The sequence below is a fragment of the Amphiprion ocellaris genome, chromosome 9 (genome assembly GCF_022539595.1).
Source record: "Amphiprion ocellaris isolate individual 3 ecotype Okinawa chromosome 9, ASM2253959v1, whole genome shotgun sequence".
NCBI lineage: Eukaryota > Metazoa > Chordata > Actinopteri > Pomacentridae > Amphiprion > Amphiprion ocellaris.
The window spans coordinates 34,426,616-34,450,600 of record NC_072774.1 but is presented as its reverse complement, the minus strand read 5'-3'; the positions used below and the strand labels follow the sequence as shown (position 1 = coordinate 34,450,600).

The following is a 23,985-nucleotide window of genomic DNA, read 5'->3' as shown; positions in this document are numbered from 1 at the left end:
GTAGAGAGCAATGAAAGTATGTTCAAGGACTATAAAACCTTTTTTTTCTTTTTCTTTTTTTGTCAACTCAAGGAGTCAATGCAACAAAAAAAAAAAAAAAACTGGGCACATAACTAGGCAATTAGTATAATCCAAACTAACAAGGTAAGGGAGGGACTCTAACTAATACTACTTTAAAACCATCTAAATGATAGTCAATTTTTATAATGATCTGAGGAATATTTTCATTGCGTTATATTTTCCATTTATATACATTAATTCTTTCTTAATTGTAGAAAAGCTTTAATTTATTTTAGAACCTTCTGCATATCACAAATGTATTATTGCCAGCTGTCTACCAATTCTCAAACCTCACTTCAGTGCAAGTCACAATAGCAGATAGCAAAAGGTGGTAATTAGGAACATTTGCTACAGTGTGATTACAAATGCAGTTTAAAACCCTGCATATATTTCTAATAGCAGATTTCCATTTTATGTTAACAGGCAACTTTCTGAAATAAACAAAAGAAAGATCTCAGGTCAACATGTTTCACAACCAAGTCACTGCTGAGACATGTTTTGCATTACTTTCATTGAAATTTGCACAGTTTTTTTTTTTTTTTTTTTTTTTTGTCCTTGCAAACAGCTCTGCTGAGCCTCATGTGGTAACTCTTACTGAGCTGAGCAGAGCATGGATCCTATTTGAAGACAACCCACTAGTTGACTTCAGTTAATAACAGTCTAACCTGGGAATCATTTTCTAGCAGGGGCTAGCCATTCCTCTCTCAGCTGGGGCTTTACTTCTGTAATGCAACAGTGTGTACAAGGTTATAACAATTAGAGTTGTGACAACATTTTACTGTATCATTATTTGCTGGGTTTTCCACTAAAGCCTAAGGAGGTTCCATCATCAGTAAGTTTCCATCATCAGGAACCTTTCTACATAGAGAATGATGGTTGCTGCTGTCTCTAGGTTTAGTATTAGTCATGTATTCTACAGTAGTGTGCATATAACTTTGACTACTTCACTTTGTCAGCACTTCTGCCAGTATTTGTAGTCTCTGAGTTATATCAGCAATTAAAGACGAAAACAGTTTTTTGTTTTTTTTTGGCAATTACCAGTGGCCAATTTTTGCTGTCATGTCAGTGTTTAAATCATCATGACAACGCTTATTATTATATTTTTTTTGCCTTACTTGATAATTATTGTAGTTCAGAATTTGAACTGAGACACACTTGGTGATGTGATGATCAAAAACCAGCCCAGGTGACTTACACCAATACATGGAAACAGTAATGTTTATTTATCACTGTAAAATTGGTGGTGATAAAAGCTAGGTCAACCCTCGTATCATTCATTCTTTTCACATTTTAATTGGGAAACCAAAATCAGTTTTTTCCCTGTTAAAAGGGTGTTTTCCTGCCACTGTCACCTTTTGGCTTGCTCTGGGGGTTCAGGCATATGGGTTCTATAAAGCGTCTTGAGACAATTTGACTGTAATTGGTGCTATATAAATAAAATTGAATTGAATTGAATTGAATTGAATTGAAGTAAATGAAGAACAATCCATTATTTCATTATGCCTTAATAATTCCAACACAAAAACATAAATAACAGCCATTATTTTGTACTTTCAACTGCACTTCTTTACACTCAAATCAAAGGTAAGAAAGAAAAAATTGAAAGGGGAAATGAGAACGCTTGAGAAATTACTAAGGAATCATCCTGTTTGTGATTTCTTGAGTACCAAAATAATCCAGAGATAGTTGTTGGGATGTCCAGTGGAACACAGCAAAAAGGAATTGTTAATAATGAATTCATTTTGCATATTTCATTGAAGTGTCACTAAGCCTTAAACACTTATGCAGGTTTCTAAAAACAATATATGATGCATAAAAGCATAACTTGGTGATATGTATGGCCTATTGTCAGCACTGAGTTATGATTTAAGCAGGAGAATTCAACTTGCAGTATGTAACTGCTGCATCCTCCCTCCTTGTATCATATCATCACACATGAGAGCACATCTAAAATATGTAAATTTTTATCTCTTCTTGTGCCAGATGGTGGAAGTTAAAGCAAGCATGGTGTACGTAAAGGTTTCTAATAAGATTTCTGTATTTTCACGTAAAATCATTGGGGGTTTTTTTGTTTGTTTTAAACTAATTTTCTCTATGCTCTGTGTTGTTTAGTTATTACAGCTTAGAAGACATCAGCCACGAGTCCATTAACAAATATCTGTCAAGCTTGGTGGAGAGAAGCCTGCAGGAACTAGAGTGCTCCTACTGCATAGAGATAAAAGAGGTGTGTGTGTGTGTGTGTGTGTGTGTGTGTGTGTGTGTGTGTGTGTGTGTGTGTGTGTGTGTGTGTGTGCGTGTGTGTTAAAATATGTTTGTAATCTACAAAATGCTACAAATTAGTTTAACATCAAGTTTTCATTTCCATTAATACTCCAGGATGATCGAGCTATTGAACCACTGACTTATGGTCGCATCGCCTCCTATTACTACCTAAAGCATCAGACCATCCGCACATTTAAAGAGCAACTGAGAGCCGAGCTGTCCATCCAAGAGCTGCTCTCCATTCTCACGGTGAGTTTCACGCTGTGAACATACAGATGCTGCTGTTCTGTCACCATTTACTATGTTCATATAGTGAGGATCACATGTAGATGTCTATTAAATTTACTCTAATCCTCCTAGGAAGATACCCCTTTTTGTTTAGTGAATGTACAACCTTTTGTGCAGTATCAAAAGACACATTCTGTCTGTATGATGAAATATTTTACATGTACGTATAGTTGTGTTTACACCAGCTTCTTATTACAAAAATCCTACAATCAGCAGTGTACAATGGGTAGAAATAATTACTAATCATTCTTCCAGCTTCTCCAATTGGGTTATAATTGGGTAACAGATTATCTGTATTTTCCCAATTTTGCTTTTGGAGTGGGAAATCATTAAATTTTGTAAGTGCACAACTGCATTTGGAACTTCATCCACTGACTGATCTGTGCACAGAAGACTTTACCCTATATATTATATTCTTGTCTGTCTGACTTCCCAATAGAAGATGCATCATGGAATCTTACACACACAAACACACACACACACACTTCACTCCATCCGGTCAAATTTACCATTGCTGTTGGAGCTTCATTAACTCCCCTCATTCTGGGGGTTTAGCGAGATGTGTTGCTAGTTTTGAGGTCACCCACAGCCTGGCTTCTGATTGGTAGGGTCATCACAAGACATGGTGCTTTTACACCTATCACTAAAGGGGGATGATGACATGCTGCTATCTTCTGTTGCTTTAAAGTATATTTTTGAATCATTCTTCACTCATTCATATTGCATTTTATTACTACAAAAAACATCTTTTAGACTGCCGATGAGCTCTAAAATCTGATGTACTGAAAACAAGTAGGAAACAATATTTTATTTCACGTTTTCTGAAATCAGTTTTTGCCAAAAATGCAGTGAGTGTCTTTTTGGTAGACAAAATAGCTAAAAAAAAAAAAAAAAAATTGATATACTGTGAAATTAAGCAATGCACCAATGAATAAGTATTTTTTGTGTTATGGCAGTTCAAAAATTTTTAACATTCTAATCTTGCACCAACTGGAAAAAAGTTAACACTTTGAGTCTGTTAACATCACACTCCTTTACACACATATAGTAAGAAGTAGACCAAAGCATGCCATGGCTGGCTGCCTCCATCCCCAGTAAGCTGCAATACAATAGGCCAGTCAGGCCTCCGCCCCCTCCACTCCCCCTTTGTTAGCTACAAAGCATTGGCATTCTCATTCAGTTCCCCCTAATTGCTGCAGCGTGGCCACTAATGAGTAACACCCACACTTCCCGATGCCACCACTTTCACCACCCCCTACTTATACATTTGTTTTTCTCAACACCACCACTCAGCCTGTCTTTTTCTTTGTTTTGTTTTCTCTCCAGTGCTTTGTGAAACTCTTGTCAGACATGGAATACTTAACATTGCTGGCTTCATCTGTCTGGCAAACTGATGGCTTTCTTTATTTAGTCATCGGTCACTTTCAGACAGAGCAATCCCTTGTACGCTCATAATATTTGCCTTACACATGATATTGGATGGGCCGCACAGTGGGTTGGTGGTTAGCACCGTCACCTTGCAGCTAGAAGATCCCCAGTTTGTGTCCCGGCCTGGGATCTTTATGCATGGAGTTTGCATGTTCTCCCTGTGCATGCTTGGGTTAATTGGTAATTGTAAGTTGTCTGTAGGTGTCAATGTGAGTGTGATTGTTTGTCTCTATGCGATAGACTGCCGACTGTCCAGCGTGTCCCCTGCCTTCGCCCTTAGTCAGCTGTGATAGACTCCCACCATCCTAACTTAACTAAACACTTTAAAGGTGCAAATACTCTCTATCAAACTGAACAAGCTGAGATTCAAACCCCTTTGTTTTGATGCTTTGAATGTGACACCATGGAATTAAAACATTGCTGCATCTGTTTTACATTTGCTGTTGGTTTGCCAATAACCTTTTTTAAGGATCAGTTACATGGTTCGGTATTATGCCCCTTTTTAAACAGTTGCTGAGGACAATTGCCGCATGTCCTTAGAATGTTCATTCCAAATTTCAGCTTCAAGTATTGCGCAGATTGTCAATTCTGTCATGCTTATGTTACCACTGGTTTAGTTCTGTTCCAAACAGGCTGTTTTAGTGTCTGCAGTTTATGGCTGAGGAGCCACAGATGCACCTCTGTTCATCTACTATGTTTAGTGAATGGCAGAGAGGATCCCGAGAAAGAGGGTGAGTCAGCCAGGGCCAGTGCTTAACCTGTTGACATTACAACAGTCTGCAAACCTGTGCACCTTGTTCAGTGATGGACTTTCTCATCTATGGAAAAAGGTTAGAAACAAGTGTGACAAAGTGGGTGAGAACTTTAATTTTCACCTCACCATATTGCTGATATCAGAGTGACATCACTGGACCAGACCAAGTGGAGGGTTTTTTTCCTTTGGATGAATGTTTGTTTTGTATTAAAATACATCAATCAGTAAGATTTTTACATGTGTAACTTTCGGGGGGACATTTAGAAATACCTATAGGTTTGTAGTGTGTACAGTTCTGCTGTTTAAGGAGTTGTTTGGCATCAAGGTTAAAGAGTAGATCACCGTTCTGTATCATGGTTGAACTCAAGTGAGTAGGTGTGAATTGAACACCCTATATAAAGAGAAGAGATTTTCCGCCTCCTGAGAGAAGTGAGGCTGTGCTGCCACAATGTGACTTTTTTTTCTGTTGAGTAGCTACGAGTTAATTTTGAAAAGATTTTTCTTTGTAAATTCTTTTGTATTGTTTTGTAACTTTAAATTTCACATCAGTATAGAAGCACTGTAAAATAAAATCTGCACCTCTTTTGCACTCAAGGAGTCTGCTGAGTGTGTCTGCCTACCACCTTCCTTGACCATTCTGGCCAGACTACGCTACAAGATGGTGGTCTTTTCGGTAGACATGTTGGGGATACAATTATTATAATTAAAGTCAATTACACACTTTGTTTAGCATTGTATGGCCCTTCAAGTTCATGAAGAGAAAACATTGTGGCAGAATGTCCAAGTGGTGGTAGTCCATGAAATTGTAATACTCCCAGTTCATCAGTTCAGCTAGGGAGCTATGGCCTTGTCTGTAGTACACTTATGGCATAAATATGTTAAAAAAATAAATAAATGAACTAAAATTTGAAAAAAAAGTAAATTATGAAATGCAGTGAAGACTAGTTTCTGAGTTCAAAGTGACATCTCCATATACCTTTTTATCCACAAGCACTATGAGGTCTAATGGCAATTAGAGCATATACCCAAAAAATATAGAAAAAGTTGCAAATCGTCACATTGGAAAATCTGAAACCAGAATCTGTTTTCGATATTTGCAGAATAATGACTTACGTGATTAACTGATTATCAGTTTTGACGTTAAATATTATGTCTGTGTAAATTTTCATTCATCCAGGAGATGGGTTCCTTAGTTTTGTTCTGCTTTAGTACAATGAAAGAACCCTCTTGGACAAGAGGTGGAAACATCAAGAACCTACAATTGCACTCAAAAATATTCAACTCCAGTGCAAATCAAGTTTATTGGCAAAATCTACAAAATTTCAGCTATTTTTGAAAAATAACTCAAACAAGAACAATTTAAATAGCTCAACACAACCAGTAATACAGGTGGCTCAAGACAACATGCAATTTGTAATGACTACTGCTGTCTCAAAATTCTTCAACCCCTTGAATAGAGTCCCACATAAGAGCACTCATTTACAAATCAAGAGTTGTCTCAAGCTGCCACCAGATGTCTGAGGAGTCAGGTGGCCAAAAACCCCAGAGTGCAAAAGACCTGCAGCAATACTTGGTGGCCTCTGTTCTAACCCTAAGGCGCACACAAAACACTGAAGGATCCCATGCCTGAAATCCAAGATGTGCACCACTGCTGACCCAAAGCACAAGAAAAGTCACCTCCAATACATTTGAAACCATATAAATAAGCCACAGAAGTTTTGGGATTCTGTTCTGTGGCACGATGAAATAAAACTGGAACTATTTGGGCCTATGCTTGGTGATGATCTGGGGTTGTTTTGCATCTTCTGGCACTGGAAATCTGCAGCATTTGGAAGGCAAGATGGATTCAGTCCAGTATGAGTAAATCCTAGTAGAAAATGTCATGTTGTATGTGAGGAAGCTGAAGCTTGGGCATCTTTAGACTTTCCAACTGGACAGTGATTCCAAGCATACCTCAAAATCCACCAAGGCTTGGCTTCAGAAAATGTCCTGGAAGATTATAGAGTGACCATCCCAATCGCCTGACTTGAATCCCATAGAAAATCTTTGGTGGGAATTGAAGAAGGCGGTAGCAGCACACAACCCCAGAATATTAGAGAGCTGGAGGCTTTTTCCTATGAATATTGGGCTAAGATTCCTCAGGAATGCTGTCAGAACCTGGTGTCTGGCTATGCATCGTGTTTGCAGCAAGTCATAGCAGCAAAGGGCGCTCTACTAAGTACTAAAGATGCTTGTTAAGAAGCAGCTGAATAATTGTGAAGCAGCAGTAGTCATTAAAAGTGGCATGTTGTCTTGAATTTGGATAAACCACCTGTACTACTGGTTGTGTTCAGCTATTTCAATTGTTCTTGTTTGAATTGTTTATCAAAAACAGCCATAAGTTTGTAAATTTTGACAATAAACCTGATTTGCAATGGAACTTGAATAATTTTGAGTGTAACTGTAAAAGACAAGTCCTGTTGCTTTTCATTGAAGCTCCTCGGCTTGTAATTGATCTTCTATTGATTGAGCAACTCATCAATCGATTAATCTTCAGCAATAACAACAACATAAAAAAAAACTAAACTAACAAGTGGAGAAGAAAATAAGAGGTTTTCTTTGTAAAATACAACCCAACCAAATGTGTAATATTTGGGACAAATCGCAGACATTGCATTTAGGGCGTTTAAAGTAATTTACCAGCTCAAATTGCAAACCACTTCATAAGTCTGTATTTTATTTCTTTTTCAAAAATATATAATTTTGAAAAATTGAGATCTGTCCCTTACAGTTGCTCTCAACTGTCAATAAATCTTGCCCCTGACTCGCTGATGGACAATAATCATTTTAATGTGCTATAACCATTTCATACTGAGCATTTTACTTGAATCAGACACTTTAAAGCAGACATTGCACCTCACTGCACTATTACACTTTTCCACTTTTAAATACTTGTATTTACTTAGATAGATAGATAGATAGATAGATAGATAGATAGATAGATAGATAGATAGATAGATAGATAGATAGATAGATAGATAGATAGATAGATAGATAGATAGATAGATAGATAGATAGATACATGCATTTAATACTTGTTTTATACAGCTGTTTGTTTGTTATACAATATTGTTTTTGGTTTTTTGAAAGTGCCAACAAAGTTTCATTGCAGAAATGCAATGACAGTAAATATTCTTGAATCCTTTTGTTTGCTTTACTCAAATTCTTTATATTTTCTATCTGTGATTACCATCTCTTGGCTCCAATGTCTCCAATTACTTTCTTCCTCCTCTTCCTTTGTAAATCTAAGGGAGTGTGGAGTTTTGGTTATGGTGCCAGCTTTAAGATCTACAGTCTTTATGTCCAGCACATCCATATGCAGTCACAATTGTCTCTTAAAGATTAATTATTCAGAGAAAATTCCTCTTCCTATCCCTCTCCCTTACCCCAGCCCCAAGCCTGCTCAGGTCTTTTTCAGGTTTTAGCTTTTGAAACACTCGCTTTAGTCAGTGATGGATGGAGCCTTTGCAGTTCAGGCTGGGGGGAGGCTGTGACAAATGCCTCCAGCACAGCCTGTTGATGGGACTACATCAGCCAAAGTTGAACTGGAGTAAATTAGATGAGCAGAGCCATGCATGTTCATGCATGTCTCTGCATACACACGTGGACAAAATTGTTGGTACCCCTCCGTTAATGAAAGAAAAACCCACAATGGTCACAGAAGTAATTTGAATCTGACAAAAGTAATAATAAATAAAAATTCTATGAAAATTAGCCAATGAAAATCAGACATTGCTTTTGAACTGTGGTTCAACAGAATTGTTTTTAAAAATAAACTCATGAAACAGGCCTGGACAAAAATGATGGTACCCTTAACTTAATATTTTGTTGCACAACCTTTTGAGGCAATCACTGCAATCAAACCATTTGTGTAACTGTCAGTGAGACTTCTGCACCTCTCAGCAGGTATTCTGGTCCACTCTTCATTAGCAGACTGCTCCAGTTGTCTCAGGTTTGAAGGTTCCTTCTCCAGATGGCATGTTTCAGCTCCTTCCACAGATGTTCAATAGGATTTAGATCAGGGCTCATAGAGGCCACTTCAGAATAGTCCAATGTTTTCCTCTTAGCCATTCTTGGCTGTTTTTAGCTGTGTGTTTTGGCTCATTATCCTGTTGCAAGACCCATGACCTGCAACTGAGACCAAGCTTTCTGACACTGGGCAGCACATTTCTCTCTAGAATACCTTGATAGTCATGAGATTTCATTGTACCTGCACAGATTCCAGACACCCTGTGCCAGATGCAGCAAAGCAGCCCCAGAACATAACAGAACCTCCTCCATGTTTCACAGTAGAGACATTGTTCTTTTCTTGATATGCTTCATTTTTGCGTCTGTGAACATACAGCTGATTTGCCAAAAAGTTCCAGTTTTGTCTCGTCTGTCCATAGGACATTCTCCCAGAAGCTTTGTGGCTTGTCAATATGCAGTTTGGCAAATTCCAGTCTGGCTTTTTTAGGATTTGTTTTCAACAATGGTGTCCTCCTTGGTCGTCTCCCATGAAGTCCACTTTGGCTCAAACAGCAACGGATGGTGTGATCTGACACTGATGTACCTTGACCTTGGAGTTCACCTTTAATGTCTTTAGAGGTTGTTCTGGGCTCTTTTGTTACCATTCCTATTATCCATCTCTTCCATTTGTCATCAATTTTCCTCCTGTGGCCACGTCCAGGGAGGTTGGCTACAGTCCCATGGATCTTAAATTTCTGAATAATATGTGCAACTGTAGTCACAGGAACATCAAGCTGCTTGGAGATGGTCTTCTAGCCTTTACCTTTAACATGCTGGTCTATAATTTTCTTTCTAATCTCCTGAGACAACTCTCTCCTTGGCTTCCTCTGGTCCATGTTTAGTGTGCTACACACCATGTCACCAAACAGCACAGTGACTACTGTAACCCTATAAATAGGCCGACTGACTGATTACAAGTTTGTAGACACCTGTGATGCTAATTAGAGGACACACCTTGATTGAACATGTCCCTATGGTCACATTATTTTCAGTCTTTTCTAGGGGTACCATCATTTTTGTCCAGGCCTGTTTCCTGAGTTTATTTTTTAAAATAATTCTGTTAAACCACAGTTCAAAAGCAATGTCTAATTTTCATTGATTAATTTTCATAGAATTTTTATTTATTATTACTTTAGTCAGATTCAAATGATTTCTGTGACCATTGTGGGTTTTTCTTTCATTAACCAAAAGGTACCAACAATTTTGTCCACGTGTAGCAATCACAAACAAAGCTGAACACACAGCTTTTGCTGAAGGAGGAGAGTGAGAGACCATCACTATCATTTTGCCTACCTAGTGGCAGAGTGCATGGACTATTTTTTAATCTATCATTCAGCAGTCTGAGAAAATTGTGTCAAAGACATCAAAATATCAAAGTCACTGGTAGATTTTATAAGCAGAAGTACAGGATGTTTGGATCATCAGGTGTGGTGAAAATTGTCTATGGGGAGGGAGGAACAACCAGGTTTCAGCCAGCAGAGAAAAAAAAAAAATCAAGGAGAAAAGAGCTACATGCAGCAGTTGGAGTACACATGCTTTATTGATTTGAACAGTCTTATCTTAGCATGTGTTAGACTTCTTGATTTACTTTTGATCTCTTTCAGGATGCGGAAGAGTATGCCGAGCTGCCTGTCAGACACAATGAGGACCAGCTGAACAGCCAACTGGCTCAGCAGCTCCCCCTGCAGGTCAACCCCAACTCCTATGACAGTCCCCATACCAAGACCCACCTGCTGCTGCAGGCCCACTTCAGCCACGCCCAGCTACCATGTAGCGACTACACCACGGATACTAAGACAGTGCTGGACAACGCCATCCGAATCTGTCAGGTAAAATTCAGTGAACAACTGATAAACAGGTTTAGAAATCTCTTAATGAGATCACTGATTCATTAATCTATGAGTTATTACTTAAAACATTAAAGAAAGCAGTTGTAACTCAGTCTTTAGGAATATTAGTCCAGTTGCTGAGTATTACAAATTACTTTTTCAAGTTGTATTGTGCAAATGACCTTTTTCCACTGACCCTAAAAAGCACGCTTTAGCCTTGCCATGGACAGCAATGCACATTTTACCTGCACCCTCTCGATAGGAGATAACTATACTTACTTTGATTCTGGCTGAAAGCCGGACATAAAGATGTTCTCCAAACTCAACTAAGATGTGGTCTGGCACTAAACTAAGTAGGTCATCATATGAGCTCTAAAGGAAAAAAGCACATCACATTTTTAAGCACACCAGTGTGAGTGAATTTGTGTTTGAATTTCAAGATGTGCAAAATACCTGAATTTACCGGAATGTACAAAAGACTGAAATAAGCTTTAAATTCATTCATTCACAAGGAAGCATATAACACACATTGGAATGCAGGCATGATAAAAGTAACATACAATAAAATACAATTCAATACAATACAAGAACTTTATTTATCCCTGAAGGGAAATTCAATCGCCTGGGAATCTCATCTGTTTACTTTAGAATTTTTCAGTCTAATTGCTGATGGTATGAAAGATTTTCTAAATCTTTCTGTCCTGCAGCGCAGGTATAGGAACCATCCACCACCGATGTTTCTTTGCTCATTGAGGGAAATATGAAGTGGATGATCCATGTTTCTCAGAATGGCCTCCATCTTGCTCAGTGCCCATCTCTCCACCTCATCCTCCAATGAGTTCAATCTGATTCCAACCACAGAGCCAGCTTTTTTAACCAGTTTGTTCAGACGCCTGGCATCCTTGTTTTTTATACTGCCTCCCCAGCAGACTGCAGCATGAAACAGAACACTTGCCACCACAGACCGATAAAACATCTGCAGCATCTTCCTGCAGATGTCTATTGATCGGGGTCTTCTGAGGCAAAAGAAGTGGTTCTGGCCCTTTTTGTAGATGAAGTCTACGTTTTTAGACCAGTCCAACTTATTATCCAGGTGTACACCTAAATATTTATACGATGTCACCACCTTGATGTCCATGCCACAAGTGTTCACTGGCTGAAGAGGGAGTTTAGATCTGCGGAAATCTATGATCATTTCCTTTGTCTTTGAGGCGCTGAGTAGCAGGCAGTTTTTGTGACTCCAGTCACTGAAGGCATTTATCAGATCCCTGTATTCAGCTTCATGTCCATGTCTGATACATGCCTCGATAGCAGTGTCATCAGAGTATTTCTGAATGTGGCAGGACTCAGTGCTGTATTTGAAGTCTGATGTATATAGTGTGAACAGGAATGGAGCCAGGACTGTTCCTTGTGGAGCCCCAGTACTGCTCATTAATGTCCCAGAAACACAGTTCCCCAGCCTGACAAACTGTGGCTTTCCTGTCAGGTAATCTATGATCCAAGAAACACAGGAAGGATCCATTCACAACTCCGTGACCTTGTCTTTGAGTATAGTAGGTTGGATGGAGTTGAATCAGTTTGAAAAATCAAAGAACATGATTCTTACATAAACTCCAGGTTCCTCCAGATGAGACAGGGCACGGTGAAGCATGAAGAGGATGGCATCATCCACTCCAATGTGTTCTTTGTATGCAAACTGCAGGGAATCAAGTTCAAGCCTCAGTAGGTGTAGAATCAGCTGCTCCAGAGTTGTCATGATGTGTGAGGTCAGGGCAATAGGTCTGTCGTCATTTAGTTCAGCCGGACATTTGATTTTTGGTACTGGTACAATACAGAATGTTTTCCATAGAGCAGGCACCCTCCCCAGCTGTAGACTCAGATTGAAGATCCTGTGGAGAGGTTGACACAGTTGTGCAGCACAGTCTTTAAGCAGCCTTGGACACACACCATCTGGACCAGCTGTCTTCCCAGAGCAAAGTCTCTGAAGCTCCAACATCAGCCCTGTCTCTGTGACAGAGAAGGTTACAGGTGCTAGAAGGGAAGTGGCTGCAGCTGTGGAGACGTGTAGGAGACGGAGAAGGAGAAGGAGGAGCAGCAGTGGAAGTAGGTGTGTCCACAGTGTCAAATCTGTTGAAGAACAGGTTGAGTTCATCAGCTCTTTCCACATCACCCACTATTGGCTCCCTTTTCTTTTTATTGTTATGTACAGAGATGGTACTGATTCCTCTCCACACATCACAGATGTTGCTGTGTTGAAAATTCCTCTCTATCTTCTTTTTGTATTCTAGCTTTGCCATCTTCAGTCTCCTCTTCAACTCATGTTGTACTTCTTTGAGCCGTTCTTTGTCACCGTCTCTAAAAGCTTGTTTTTTCTGGTTGAGGATTGCCTTTATGTCGCTTGTGATCCAGGGTTTGTTATTGGGGAAACAGCGAACAGTCTTTGCAGGTATGACTGTGTCTCTACAGAAGCTGATGTACTCAGTAAAACAATCAACCTGTCTGTTAATGTTCATACTGTCCTCATCTGTTTCCAGCAGCACATTCCAGTCTGTTGATTCAAAGCAGTCCCTTAGAGCTTCACTAGCTTGAGGAGTCCATCTTCTGCTTTTGACTTTAGTTGCAGGCTGTCTCAGCACACAAGGTTTGTAACAGGTCTGCAGATAAACCAAGTTATGATCTGACCTGCTCAGTGGTGGTAAGGCAGTAACTCTGTAAGCTTCTTTGACATTGGCATACAGCAGGTCTAGGGTTTTGTTTTCTCTGGTAGGGCAGTTAACAAACTGTGTAAATCCAGTCAGGTGAGAGGAGAGGTTGACATGGTTAAAATCTCTTGATATTATTACAAGTGCCTCAGGATGTTGAGTCTCTATCCTAGCAACAGTATCATGCAAAATATCACATGGAACCAAATCAGTTGCCTCGGGTGGAATATATACAAGTATTGTTATGATATGACTGAACTCCCTTGGAACATAATATGGCCAAAAGGCAGCTGCCAACAGTTCAATACAACACAATTGTGGACAACACAGTTTCTCCTTAACAGTTATGTGTGAGGAGTTACACCATCTCTGGTTAACAAATAAAGCCAGATCCCCTCCTTTCTTCTTTCCACTAGCTTAGCATCTCTGTCTGACCTTATGAGAGTGAAGCCAGGTAGATCCACAGATGAGTCTGAGTTGTTTTGATTCAACCAGGTTTCAGTAAAACACAGGAGACTGCATTCACAGTATGTTTTGTTAGTCTTCACCAATGTCTCCAGCTCATCGCTTTTGTTTGGTAGAGAGTTGATGTTTCCCATGATGACTGATGGAAGAAAGGGCTTATATCTCCATTTCCTAGCCTTCAGCTATGCACCAGCATGGCAACCACAAAAACACCTCAAGATGTCCACTGGAATTAGATTTTGCTGTCCAGATTTGTTCTGTCTCAATGAAAAAAGCTCCTCTCTTGAATGAACTCTTCTCCCAGCAGAAACCTCCTTCAGCAGCCGACAAAACACAACAAAAATTTTAAAAAATACAGCAAAAATTTTAAAACAGTTAAGAGACACCAAACTTTGTAGCCACTTTCCGAGGCACAGGTTCCAGAAAAATCGATGATACATACAGAGTACAAGCTAACATTGAAACTGATTCATAAGTTTACTGTTATGGTGTACGGCTCTGGCATTAAATATACTGCATATATAGCTGGTAGTAAGATGCAAACAGTGTGTAGATGAGCAAATCAAATATAGTAAGGGTGATGCAGAGTAGATTGGTGGAAATGGGCAGCTGGAAGCAGTGGGCTGGAGGAAGGTCAGCAGCAGCATCCCACAGTGGACATGATGGAGACTAAGCCAGTTGGTGGGACAGTAACCACACATCTGAAGCATCCAGCTCTGGGACCATGGACACTGGGAGAAGGACACAAGGAGACACAAAATGAATGCAATGCAATAATGGTATATATCAGGGTGTCAAACATGCGGCCCGCAGGCCAGAAATTGGCCCACCAGAGGGTCCAATCCGGTAATTCTGTAATTTTTAAAGTGTAGAAATTACAGAGAAGACATTAACTGCATAAAATTTGTAAAACTATAAATTTAAAATAATTTCTAGACCTTGACAAGTTGTTTTGATCATGAAGTAAAATACTAGATTGCTCATTGTTCTTTTGTCATTTTGTGTCTCATTTTTGTAGTATTTTGTCTTGTTTCTGTTTTTTGTCTTTTTTTGTCTGACTTTTGTTGTTTGTTTCATGTTTTTGTTGTTTTGTTTCTCGTTTTTGTCGTTTCTCATTTTTGTCGTTTTGTGTTTCATTTTTGTCTCACTTGTGTTTTTGTCTTATTTTTGTCACTTTGTGTCTTGCTTTTGTAATATTTGTAATATTTTGTCTAAAATTAGTTTGACATGCCTGATATATATTCTACATACATAGGTAGTTAGAGAAGGGCTCAGTGCATCCAGAGAGGTCCCCCAGCAGCCTAGGCCTATAGCAGCATAACTAGGGGCATGAGGGACGTCGAAGAAGTCAGTTGTGCATCGTACATGTGGACTCCAACTGACCCCCTCAGGGTCACCTGAGTCAGCCCCGAAGGGGTCTGCAAGCTTTGTCAAAAAGGAAGGGTTTAAGCTTTGTCTTAAAAATGGAGAGGGTGTCCACCTCTCAAACCCAAAATGAGAGCTCGTTGTACAGGAGAGATGCTTTTGCCCATTAAAAATGACCTCTAATGGCAGATTGTTTCAGCTGTCATAAATGTTATTTAACTCCATTAGTGACTCAATATAGGCAGAGATTATTTTACAATGCAGAATGATTCACTAAACTATGTTCCTGCTGATAAAAGCAGGAATCATAAATCATCAGGTTATCACAGTGATACATTATTGTTCGTTCAGTGGTTAATTTTTTTCAGAGTGATTTGATATCAATGTAATGCTAAATTGTTACAGAAGAATACAGAAGACAGTGTGCTGCACATGAGAAGAGAGCAAATCTTATGAAGCTGTACTATAGATTAAGCCAAAGACAAGGGCAACATTAAGGATTAGTAGATGATTTTTAGTTGAACGGATCCAACTCATAAATATCATGATGCATAAGCATTATATCTGCCATATAGGATTGTGATTGTCTGGCAGCCACAATGCCTCTGCTGCTCTGTGTCCATATGGAAAGAAACCGACAAGGTTTACTTCTGTACAAATCAGAAGTTCCATGAAAAGCTATTTAACCTGTGTGATATGCTCTATGGTGTTTATTTAGTTTCTCGCAGTACTGTTTGAAGTTAAGACCATGTCTGAAAGTCTGTAAGTCATTGTCCACAGCTCTGGATGGGGGTTTGTTTGTGTGCATGTGTACATGTGCTTGTGATTTTCCATGCCGTGTATCTGGCAGTGATATTGCATGGCTCATGGATGTGGTTACTTCTCTGGTGTCCTTCTGCTACCGTTTACTGAAATGGTTCTGGTCTTCAATTTCTTTATGGTTGTTTTTATTGAACAAATGTATATTTTTATTGATACTTACAGTGTACATAAAGTGAATGCAATCATCTGACAGACTAAGATACATTTCATTTAGCAAGTTCTGAAGTTTGCAGCACTTTACCCGTCCTCAGATGGATGCAACTCATGAATCATGTCAAAAAGCATGCTCTTGAGTTGAGTCCCACAATAGAGAACAGAATACAGGAAAAACTGCATGATGCCATTAAGTCACCCTTAAGCTATACCTGCTAAATCTTGAGAATCGTAGAGGGCTGGAGCCTTTCCACTGGTGAGCATAGAGAAAGACAACCATTCACACACACATTCACATGCCGTACACTGGTAAATCAGAATAATACAGACCAATACACAGCAAATAGGGATGGGTAATATGGGCCGTTGTATATGTAATTTCATATCAGAATGTTGATAATACACCATATTGTACAAAGTTTAAGATATATGTTTACATTCTTAGAAATCTTACAAAATTCAGCTTTTTAAGCTATGTGGCTTGATTAATCTATGTCAAGAAACCAGATAGTTAGATTAATAAGGAGACAAGAGGCATATTCGGACTATCAACTCACCTACCAGTCTCTAAATATTTCTTCCCAACCTTAAAAATCTGTGAAACGTGATGCTTCACCAGCCAGCAAGCAGTCATGGTCACCCTCTTTACATCTTTCATCATCACCCTCAAAAAACTCTCCTGTGATGATTTTGAAGCAGCTTGTCACTACACTTAATGGTGAATCACATTATGCCCTCTTACGTGCTAAACATGCTGACTCAGAGATGAGATCCTTACCAATTAATTGGGACCTTACTCATTTAGATTAACTATAATCTGAACCCAGCCTGACTGGGGTTCCAGATTGCTTCAGTTGTTTCAAACATATTCCTCTGCACTATGTGAGTAATTGCGTGAAACCTTTCCCTTTGTAAACCTCTTCCTACTTTTCCCCCAGTCGTCCCATTTTGGGACATACTGTGAGTTTATCAGTTAGACCTGTTACTGAGGGGTGAAGAGAGAATCACCAGGCAAGCAGTTAATGGAGCTAAGCTGTTGGCAAGAAAATGTCATGCTGTAAAGTTTAGTGTTTCTTCTGCTTCCACCTGTCCTCCTTCTTCTTCTCTTTCTTCATTTCATATGGGCAATATGATTGTAATCTCCCCTGCAAACCAAACATTTGATGCTCTACATTGCACCTGCTACTCAAGGCAATATATACGAAACATACTGGTCTGCCATTTAAACAGTTATTTATCTGATTTACTTTGTTCTGCAACTCTGTTGCAAATTGCGCCAACTTAATATTCACATCCATCGCACATCCATTTTGATGTATATGTTGTGTTTTGTCATGAACCTGTCTGTCTGTAACTGAGTGTTAGATTGCATTGTTATATTGTGTAGTACAGATCCATCAGTGTTGTTTGTCAATGAGTCAATGTTGTTTTGTTATGATATTTGAGGACAGGTCTCTCTTGAGAATGAGACTTCGTGTCTCAGTGAAATTACCTGTATAAATAATGGTCAAATAAAAAAAATAAATAATTAAAGCTGCAAGCCACGTTGATTGGGCCCAAAATTGTCCAAAATATGATGCATAATTTAAAATGGCTGACTTCCTGTTGTGTTTTTAGTATGGTTGTCGTAGACTTTTTTGTGCATCTTGACATGTTCCATATTTGTATCAAATTTCATAGCTGTTGGTGACACATATTGGCAGTAGTTCCTGTTTTATATTTTCCAACTGGTGCTATTGAGCCATTTTGGCACACGTGTGCAATTCCCCTAAAATATCAAATTTTCCACCAGTCCTGATGTATGTGTAAATTTTCTTGCACTTTTAGGCCTTCAAAAGTCCAACAAAAAGCAGACAAAGAAAGAAGAAGAAACCCATGCATTCCAAGAGGGTCCTACCAAATATTGTTACCTTTTTCATTGACATCACTTAACTTCTGTATGCAAGGGCAATATTATTCTTAAATGTAGACTTAAACTTTGAAGATGCATCCTTTGTAATGTTGACATTTCTAACAGAAATATGTTAATTTAATTGGGATCAAACTGTTCACCTTTATATCTTTTGTGAAAATATTTTGAAATCAATTATCTTAATTTTAAAATATTTTGACAATGCTGGCCTTCATGGCATTTAAGTCCAAACACTAGCGGGATAGCATGTCCAGTGTTGCAACTCAAAATGAAAGGAGTTCTAACACACAGCTCAAGTCTAGTTTCACTGAGGTCATATTCACTAAGGATCTTATCTGCCTCCACAGATCTTCCAAAATGTCAGTAGAAAATCTTTTATAAGAGTTTTACTGGAAAATCCATCAATGGCACTAGGAAAGCTGTGTTTATTTAATGTGATGTTTGTTACTGTACAGTGAATATGCTGTCAGGTAAACTAGGCTCCAAAAATAAAACATTTTGGTTTAATAATTCTGACCGACATCTGGGATATTCCAAGTTCACTCGTCCTGCATAACTGCATTATTCTAGCAGCAAGCAATTCCACTACAATCAAAAAAAAAAAAAACTTCTCTCAGTTAAAGCCCTGTTTGGCTTATTTGAGTTAAGATGGTATAGGCATCATTATTAGCATTGTAAGTAGAACTTTATTTTTAAAAATTGCTTGTATGTCTCCTCTTCAGGCAATGCTGGATGTAGCTGCCAGTGAAGGCTGGCTTGTTACAGCAATCAGTATCTGCAACCTGGTGCAGATGATCGTACAGGGCCGCTGGCTGCACGACTCCTCATTACTAACACTACCACATGTAGAACAGCAAGACCTCTATCTGTTCAGGTAAACAGCATCGCTGCTCTACTGCTGCAGTTTTAATGCCCATGCAGTCATTTGCAGCTGTAATTCTACTTGGTAGCTACCATGTTCTCCGTACTGTACTTAGAATCAGAGAACATTACATCTCTCCATGTGTTTTTATTGTGTGAATAGCTTCTTTGCATGTCAGATTTTCCATGCATGCTCCTAATGGATATCCAGGCCTGCATCCTATAGTGTTAAATAACTTTATGCAAACTTTACAAAGAAATGTGAGTGAATTGGCAGCGGCGACAGCAGGATGTAAAGACTAGGATTTGTTGGGATGTTGCCTCATAATCACAAATCTCTCCCTTTCCTTTTTTCCCAATCTCGCCTTTTACCCAAACACAGAAAATGGTCAAACAGAAAGGGGAGGAGTGATGTGGGAGGCTTCAACGGGTCAATCGAAGGACTTCCTGAACTGATTGCTGCCTGCAATGGAAAAGAAAGTGTGTTTGCTGCTATTGTTGGCCAAGAGTTTCAATCAAATCAAATTGCCCAGGTGAGAATTCAGACATTATTACACCAAAAATGCATTGGAAATACAAGTATTCATTGAGGACAGTAAATATAGATTTCCTACAGAACTATTGGAAACAACCAAAAATTAGATTTCAAGCAGCTGCAGATCATTTTCTTTTACAAAAAATTATCTTCAGAATGGGTCTGATCACACATTTAGTGCGTGCAAATCGCATACACTACACACGTGCGCGCGCGCGCACACACACACACACACACACACACACACACACACACACACACACACACACACACACACACACACACACACACACACACACACACACACACACACACACACACACACACACACACACACCATTATCAGTGACGAGCCATGAGCAGTCTTGCCACTGTGATCCCAGATACTTCCAGGATCCACAATTCCAGCTCCATAGATGGGGTTTACGGGTCCAATTTAAGTGCTAATTGCAGCAGTAATGAGAGTGTCCGGGCACGATGTCAGGCCCTATGGCTTCGCCCAATCAGTGTCTCTGCTTTCCCCCTTCCAAACCTTTACTCCCCCACCACCCCGCCCCCCCACAGTGTGGCAGCCTCTCTAATTAAATAATTAGATGTGCAGCAGCGTTCCTGTCTGACTTGCTCAGGGAGAGTAATCCTCACATAAATAGCTTTTGCTGGGTGAATTCGAGGGGCTTTTGTTTCCCTCCCTGCCCTTAATACACTGTCATATAAACGTGCGCAGTCACTCACACTCACACACTCTCTCACACACTCTCTCTCACACACACACACACACACACACACACACACACACACACACACACACAGGCACACACACACACAGGCACACGCACACACATACACATTTGCCTGTTTGATTTGTTGAGTTTGACAGCTAAACAACCAAATCTTGAAAAGGTGTGCCTCTGTCCAGTTCCAAACCAAATCTGGAGTATATTTTTGGTGTGAAACAAAGCAGTCCAACCTTAGTATCCTCATATAATAGATACAAGGTGATTATAGCACGAATTCAAAGAATATTACACTAATACATAAATCTATAAGGAGGAATATATAAATGGTATTTGTTTTTATGTAAAATAATTTGGTTGGCATATCAGCCCATTTCTCCGTCAGCAGACTAAATTCACAGCCAATACAACAGGTTACAAATGGCCACTTTCCTACTCATTGCCTCCTGATCAGTTATGACTCTTTTGTCACCATCTTCTTCCTCCTTTTAAAGGCATGGACCTTCCTGAGTCACCTCCCGATGGTGCAGGTTGAGATGAGCATGAAGGGCTGGTGGGAGGAAAGCCAGGAGCAGATGGAGCGTCCCCTCCCTGTAGCTGGAGTTAACCTGCGGGAGGAGAGCAGCTGGCTGGTTGTCCACGCTGACCAGGAGTACGTTCTGCAGGTGTCGCTGAGACGCATCAATCTGGGCCAACAGAGGGTCAGTATGCTTCATTCACAATATGTTGCATTTTTCAGACTGCAACTTCACTGTTTTCTCAGTAATCACCTCAACCTTGTTTCCAGCAGTAGAAAGCAGTTTTCAGTGTAAAAGCTGGCAGTTAAAATCTAGCTGGTGAAAATAGTGGAGTATTTAGCAGCCGAAATTTTTTTTACAAGAGTTGGTAGAGACCAAACCAAAGCTCAAAGTGCCATAAACATTGTGCCGCCGTTCATCAGGTGAGCAAAAGTACTATAAATTAATTTCGATTTGACATTTTCTGAATCCTAATTCTGATGCATTCATGTTAGTGCTCAAACAGAATGCTGTTTTATCCTGCCATCCCCACCTCAATACCTCCTGCTATCCCCTACACTCCTCATCCCCACTCTCACCCAACCGGTTGAGGTAGATGGCCACCTTCCCTAAGCCTGGTTCTGTCTGAAGTTTTTTTCCCCTTCTCATTAAGGCTTTTTTCATTCCTTCCCACCAACAGACAGGTAAAACTGTAATGCTGTTTCTAAGCGCTGCCTAAGTACAAACCCGAGACTGTTGTTGCTGTTTTTGGATCCCGTCATGTTTGACCTAAGAATGGCACCAGACAAGGCTAAGTTTCATTAGTGTGAGCTATATTTTATTAGCTGGATATGAAAGACATCTAGCAACACATATACACAGAACAAATACATTTCTACTAAGCAAAGTAACTGAAAATAACTTCTGAATATTTGGTCTGTTAGTTTTAAAGGACCAATACCGTTACGCTATTAGGACTTTAGTAGTACTGTACAGTGCATAGTAAAGTGCAGTGACAGGAGTCAGTAGAGTTTACCTTATCTGAGAACTGTGTTGTCCAGAGATCATATAAAGGCAACTCTGCTAAGATTTCAAATTAAATAAATATGATGTTGAGTATGTAAGTATGAGTATGTAAGCCTTGTAGAACAGTGGGACTAAAGCAATGTGTTTGTTCTTACAGAGGAAACAGGAAAGCAAGGCCCAGGCTTCCAGGTTCCCCAAGGTGAAGGATGAAGCATGGTTTCTTGTCTTGGGAGAGGTGGATCGAAGGGAGCTGCTGGCTGTCAAGCGACTGGGATACGTGCGCAACCACACAGTTGCATCCGTGGCCTTCTACACACCAGAAAGGACTGGAAAGTAAGCTGCTGTGCGGGGGAAAAAGATTTAAGGCATACAGGAACACTTGCTATACACTATACATGCAACAACTGACAACAAACACACCTGTAAACTACTTTAATCAGACAGTGAGACTGACTGACAAATTGAACTGCATCATTAACCTGACAGACAACTTTAGATTACTAATGGAAAAAGGACTGTCACATTGTTCTAGTTAAATATCTACATTTATTTAACAGTTTATACCAGGCTGCAGGTTGTACTGTGTGTTGTAGAATAAATGAAAAACTGTTGTCTTTGAGGAAATAATACTTTTTTTAAGTTTATTTTTAGTGGCAGATTAATCCATGTTTGGTGCTCCAGTAAATATTTATGTCAGCAGGACAGTATATGTGGGACAGAGACAAAATGAACTATATTGTGTTTGTGTGAAGACGACAGAACACATCAGCCAGTGCAACAGTGCGAATAGCTAATGTGTTTTAAATATTGTTGAACAATGGAGTCCTGTGGCACAGAGGATTAAGATACATCAGGCTTTAATATATACACACACATTTGTCATTTGAATGTAATTTTTCCATTGAAAGGCACTTTGGGTCAGTGTCTGTGCTTTTAAATCTGCTCAACAGTGACTTGCCCTAATACACAATACTTTTTAGGACAATTTCCTTGATGATTTGCCTCTGTACATGGGATTTGTCATCAAGAAGAACAATTAGAGACTTTAAGACAGAGCATTATATACTGTCAAATTTTTGAAAAGCTAAAAAAAGATAATCACATGTAGGTTTTGATAGGTCTTTGGGGGTATGAAAAACACTATGGTTTTGAGATTGATCAAAAACTAATCTCAACACGTCTGACACAAATCTGAATCTTTACTACCACCAGTGGCATAAATTTAACTGCAACTCTCACTGCTGTTCTATCTATCTTCTGTTTTCAGATGTATCTACACACTGTACCTGATGAGTGACAGCTACCTGGGTCTGGACCAGCAGTATGACATCCATCTAAATGTAACACCTGCCAGCATTGCTTCACAAGTCAACACAGAGGTGTCAGAGTCAGTGACTAACCTGTCCCTCAGCTAAGAAACGGTGACAGAAAACCTCATGTCATCTCATCAAGTTTGCTGTCACTGATGTGTTATGTTCATGCTGGAATTTACTTTTGCTCTACTGACTTCGTATCAGTTTCTCATTACTACCTGCCTCCATTGTGATTTCATTGCATTCTGCTCTGCTAAGGTTACTGTCAAAGAAAGATACATTTGTGCCTTATTTCCTTACAGTTGCTCTGATTATTTGATATAAGTGGGGAATCGAGATGTGGACAGATCTATTGTGATTCTTTCAAAGTGAAAAAATGTTTCATGTCACTTTTTTGTGTTTTCATTGATTTATTCTGATTTAGCACTGAATCACGTCAGGTAATGAGCTGCTGCTGCACAGCTCTCTATGGGCTAGAACTTTAATGTGTGTTGTACCTCTGGCCACACCTGTGATCAGTGATGTCACAATAGATATTTAATCTTTGCTAAGGAATGCTAAATACTTGCTGTAACAACACTGCTGGACAATAGTTATTTATCATTTCAAATGGCATTTTCTTCAAAGTCTGTTTTCTGAGGCGAAATAGATTACAACAAGGCAGCAAGACTGTTCTGTTCCATGTGTTCTATGAAATAAATCTTTCTGAATTTGGAGGACAGGACCAGTTTTTATTATCTGAAAATCCTATGAACGCTTATTATTTTTAGTAGATATACACAAGTTGGAAGTAAAATCAACAGAGGTTTACCATGTTTACTCAGTGCCTTTAAATAAAAAATTTACTTTCGTTTAGTTAGCTCATCAATTATTGCCATCTGGTCATCGACAGAGAATAATACAGCAGCATTTACAGTATGTGCTATGTGTGA

General features: G+C 39.3%; 1 protein-coding gene across 2 annotated transcripts in view; it reads left to right on the top strand.

The window, feature by feature from the left end:
• ascc3 (activating signal cointegrator 1 complex subunit 3) overlaps positions 1-23,769 on the top strand; it is a 245,403-nt gene extending 221,634 nt beyond the window's left edge. For both annotated transcript variants that reach the window (XM_023266526.3, XM_035946542.2), the window contains exons 35-42: positions 2,173-2,284; positions 2,437-2,571; positions 10,444-10,668; positions 18,810-18,961; positions 19,331-19,481; positions 20,712-20,918; positions 21,898-22,073; positions 23,008-23,769. In XM_023266526.3, the coding sequence (XP_023122294.2) occupies positions 2,173-2,284; positions 2,437-2,571; positions 10,444-10,668; positions 18,810-18,961; positions 19,331-19,481; positions 20,712-20,918; positions 21,898-22,073; positions 23,008-23,155 (1,306 nt within the window). In that variant the 3' untranslated portion in view covers positions 23,156-23,769. The remainder of the gene's footprint in view (positions 1-2,172; positions 2,285-2,436; positions 2,572-10,443; positions 10,669-18,809; positions 18,962-19,330; positions 19,482-20,711; positions 20,919-21,897; positions 22,074-23,007) is intronic.
• Positions 23,770-23,985: the final 216 nt, after the last annotated feature.